This window comes from Cherax quadricarinatus, unplaced genomic scaffold (assembly GCF_038502225.1).
Source record: "Cherax quadricarinatus isolate ZL_2023a unplaced genomic scaffold, ASM3850222v1 Contig6565, whole genome shotgun sequence".
NCBI classification, from domain to species: Eukaryota; Metazoa; Arthropoda; class Malacostraca; order Decapoda; family Parastacidae; genus Cherax; species Cherax quadricarinatus.
The window spans coordinates 1-5,000 of NW_027201591.1; the positions used below are offsets into that span (position 1 = coordinate 1).

At 33.9% G+C, this 5,000-nt stretch overlaps 1 protein-coding gene across 2 annotated transcripts in view; it reads right to left on the reverse strand.

The window, feature by feature from the left end:
• Window positions 1–379: 379 nt before the first annotated feature.
• The window catches only part of LOC138851022 (homeobox protein TGIF1-like), an 8,658-nt gene continuing 4,037 nt past the window's right edge, over window positions 380–5,000 (reverse strand). For both annotated transcript variants that reach the window (XM_070082058.1, XM_070082059.1), the window contains exons 2-3: window positions 4,062–4,288; window positions 380–566 (exon numbers count right to left, since the gene is read on the reverse strand). In XM_070082058.1, coding sequence (XP_069938159.1) covers window positions 462–566; window positions 4,062–4,288 — 332 coding nt within the window. In that variant the 3' untranslated portion in view covers window positions 380–461. The remainder of the gene's footprint in view (window positions 567–4,061; window positions 4,289–5,000) is intronic.

Consider the following 5,000-nt stretch of genomic DNA (forward strand, 5'->3'; position numbering starts at 1 on the left):
TATATATATATATATATATATATATATATATATATATATATATATATATATATATATATATATATATATATATATATATATATATATATATATATATATACAGTGGACCCCCGGTTAACGAACTTTTTTCATTCCAGTAGTATGTTCAGGTGCCAGTACTGACCGAATTTTTTCCCATAAGGAATATTGTGAAGTAGATTAGTCCATTTCAGACCCCCAAACATACACGTACAAACGCACTTACATAAATACACTTACATAATTGGTCGCATTTGGAGGTGATCGTTAAGCGGGGGTCCACTGTATATATATATAAATATATATATATATATATATATATATATATATATATATATATATATATATATATATAATTTTTGTTTTACTTGAATTTCAGTTATTTTTTATGACAAATAAATTCGCTGGCTAAAGCTGGCAACCCTATGGACCTACCTCCTATCCTATGTAAACCCTCCCACCGACAGAAATCGGTGTGGCCTTGGAAACGAGGGGAGGGCGAAGTGTGCCGCACACAGCGGGATCTGTGACGTTGTTCTTGCAGAGTTCTTGGAAAATTTTTTATAATTAATACTGTGTCTGCTCAATAATCATGCTATAATACATGTTCTAATGTAGTTTAAGTACACACTGTTAATGATAGTTTGTAAATTTACCTAATTGTGTTGATAACTGTGTACGTACTTGCATCAGCTTGAGCTGCTGCCAGCATCTATGCTAATTATTTTTCATGTTAATATTTAAACAAAATAACGCAATATAAATGGAATAAACGATAAAACTATGGGTTACAACCCTATATTAAAGATACAATTTCCTCTTCCCTAATTTAACTATTTTCATGTTTGAAGCTGCATAGTACTATACTTATATTTATAAATGATAATAGTATGACTGACATGCTATATTAGTTTTAAATGTTTTGATTTCAGATGTTAAATAAACCAATTTTTCTGCACCAGTTTAGTTTACGTAACATTTACAGGTTAACCAAACACTGCACTTTATAAAAAAAATTGTTGTACATCAATGATACTTTAAAACAAGGAATGATAGTTTTTAGAGCAGGGCATATATAGTACATATTATTTTTTTTTTGAGCACAGGATTTAATACAGGGATGTGCCAAAGTATCGGTATCGATATTGACCTAAAATTGAGTATCAGTATAAGCTAATTTTTATGGTACTGGTGAGTACCAACTAATTTTGATATCGATATTAAAAATTTTGTATCGTCCCATCCCTAATGAAAGGCCTTATTTCAGTTCTATTTTCAAGAGAATGTAAATTTATTATGAATTTCAATTCTGATCCAAATGACTTCCTTAAAAAATATCATTAGCTCTTGGCTGAAAATTTCTTATCCAGCCCAATGACTACACCATTGTTTTTAATATTAATTCTGCCTGAGCTTCCACCTGGTCTCACAAATTGGAAAATAATAAGAACTACAGTAATATGAAACACAGAGGAGAGTAAAGCTAAATGTAACTGAGTATAACCAGAAATTTAAAATTTACCAGTTATCTTACTGTTTATGAAAAAAGAAAAAGACTAGCCTGTTAAATGTTTTGTCAAACTGCAAAACATTTAACAGGCTTCCACTTCACTTTCTTGCACAATGGTACAAAGTACCTACCAAATAGTTGTTGTCTACCAATGTATTATAATAAAAAATTATGTAGAATGTCAAACAATAGGATTCTGGAAAGTGAAGTTTCAACAAACTTGGTTTGTAACATACTTTAGCGACTGTATCATATTTCCAAATGTGTCCCTCAAAATCAAAGCCAGAAACAAGGTATCAGTGTTGAAAGAGAGCTGTCATGCATGCTCATACAAGGATCCAAATTGACATGTGCAAATTATAAAAATTATGCTTATTCCAATAGTTTTTTAGCCATATAAAAACTTGAATGTAGGGGTAGCTGTAAAAACTGAACAGAGAAGCACTGACATAAAGGTATAATCCCTACCAGTATAATAAAGAGGGGTCTTACTATGCTACCAACTTTTTCTCAAAACATTGCTTTGCACTCATCAACAGCTGTCAGCCATGGAAAAATTGCTTTGGCCATAATACTTAACTATATACTGTACTGTAGATACCCTACCCAGTTAAAGGGTTATTGTCAGTCCACTCTTTACCCTAATGGTTTCCCTACTGAAGCCTGTTCCATATTCCAAATTTATTTTCCAATTTAGGACTAATCTGAGTCTGACATTGGGGGTTATGATCCCAAGAAGAATTAACAGATATAACATATGCAGTACAATTATTGTTTCTACATCACCTGGGGGTGGATCAAGGAATTTTTTATATGAAGGGCATAGGAGTGACAATCTGGATGGAAGAGATGCTAGGGTACTTGTATCGAAGCAATGTTATTATTGTTGTTACTGTAATCATTTTTTTAACACATCGATCGTCTCCCACTGAGGTAGGATAACCCAGAAAGAAATACTTTTGCCATCATTCACTCCATCACTGTTTTGCCAGAGGTATGCTGATACTACAGTTCAGATACTCCTCCAAACTGTGAATATTTCCTCACTCCTTCAGAGTGCAGGCATTTGTACTTCACACCTCCAGGACTCAAGTCCGGTTGACAGGTCTTCTTAAACCCCTTCATAAATATTACCATGCTCATACTCCACAAGATGTCAAGTCATTATTAATTACTATTATTATCCTCACCATTATTATTATTTGAAGCTGTGCAAGAAAGGTATAAAATACCGACAATATGAAAGTTAAAACACATGTGCAACATCTGGATATCTTTATTGTAGACGTTTCGCCATCCAGTGGCTTTATTAATACAGATTCTAGGACATATAGTTATAGTTCTACTGTCTTCCTATTATGTCCTAGAATCTGTATTGATAAAGCCACTGGGTGGCAAAACGTCTACAATAAAGATATCCAGATGTTGCACATGTGTTTTAACTTTCATATTTGAAGCTGTTGTAATTTTAAGGACTTCAGCCCCACCCCCTTTGGCACTGCCACTGACATCACCTAATGTCTTGTATATATAAATTCTTGTTAGATCAAACAATCATTTTACAAAAGCATTAATGCTGGCTCCATATCTTCTTACTGATGTCATTATTTCTGTTGAAATGTAACCTTTCTTGACTATAATTATTCTAAGTAACAAAAAAACTTGGTACTTAAAAAGTAGCCTTTTATTCTCTGCCTTTTGACAGTCAAGGATCATAAGCAACATTGACTCCAGTATTTCTTGAACAGCCAGGCGCAGTGTCCCATAGGTAGCACATGAGTTTCCACGGGAACCACAAGGTACTTACAATGAGACAACACAACTACTCTTTTTCTTAATATTTTTATTGCGCAGAAATGTCCATAGGTGTATTGCCTAGGTTTTAATTTCAAGGTTCATGACATCTGAAGCATGAAGTATAGCAAAAAATCTTTATTATACATCCTGTTCTGCTCCCATAACTAAAAATATTGTATCTTATAAATAAAGAAAAATAAAATAAGTCCTAATCTTGACTTTTATACTCTGGTATGGATGGTAGTCATGGTAAAAAAAAAAAACTCCCAAACTGGTGAACTGTCTGGAAATTTGGTCTAGGCTGAAGACTAACTGTACTAAATGCTCTTTATCAAATTTCCATTTACTGTACAGTGAAATGTTGATTTAATGAAATAACAGGGAGAGGGGTGTCTATTAAATGCGGGTAAACTTGTTTTTCCACGATTATAACAGTAATAGACAATTTTGGATGCAAGAGACTTCATCTGTTAAATCCAAAATCAATTTACCTCAGCAGACCATAACAGTAATAGACATTTCTATATTTAACTGAATTTGTCCATTAAACCTCAAATCAATTTACCAAGTGGAAAATAAGACAATTCTGGATTTAACAACTTTCTCCATTGTTTCTGGATGTTGTCCAGCCACAGACTGTCAAAACCCAAAATACCCTAAATTAGTTTTTGTTAAATTGAGAACTTACAGTGCAGTATAAAGTTTGAACAATGCTGCAAGAACACTTTGAAATTACCTGCAGAACAGAGAGATTAGCAGCACGTGATAGTTGCAGTTTTTCTTCATCTGAAGGATAAGCATTGTATCGATGGTCATACAGCCACTTTTTCAGTATCTTGACAGATTCCTTAGGAAGATTTCCACGTCGTTTTCTTGCTGCTGCTGCTGCAGCTCTAAGGTATGAAGAATCATCACCACCTGAGGACGGTTCATCTGTGCTTGAGGATGATGATCGTTCTCGGCCTGTAAAACGAAAAGATTGTTAGCCTTCATTTATGTTTATTTTGTCACATTTACTGGAGAGGGAAGCGCTCAATCTGTAGGAGTCATACAGAGCTTTGGGAATTTAAGGTACAATAATCAGATTCGATCTAAGGAATGGGAGTAGCGTCAATTTCTTAAAAAGTTAAAACTGCAATAGAAAAAAGCTTGCATTTTTAAGATAGCCAAATAAATATTTCAAGAGTAGACTTTCAATCTTTGTACTGTATACATATGTTGAAAGACTGCTAAAATTTACAGTGGACCCTCGTCTTACGATATTAATCCGTTCCTGAGAGCTCATCGTGAGCCGAAATTATCGTAAGGCGAATTAATTTTCCCCATAAGAAATAATGGAAATCAAATTAATCTGTGCAAGGCACCCAAAAGTCTGGAAAATAAAATTTTACCACATGAAATATTAATTTTAATACACACAAACTTAAGAAAACATGCACAATTAATACTGTACTAAGAATAGAATACATGACACTTACCTTTATTGAAGATCTCGTGATGATTGATGGGATGGGAGGAGGGGAGTGTGTGGAAGTTATTGTTTAGAAGGGGAATCCCCTTCCATTAGGACTTGAGGTATCAAGTCCTTTTCTGGGGTTACTTCCCTTCTTTTAATACCACTAGGACCAATTTGAGAGTCACTGGACCTCTGTCGCACAACAAATCTGTCCATAGA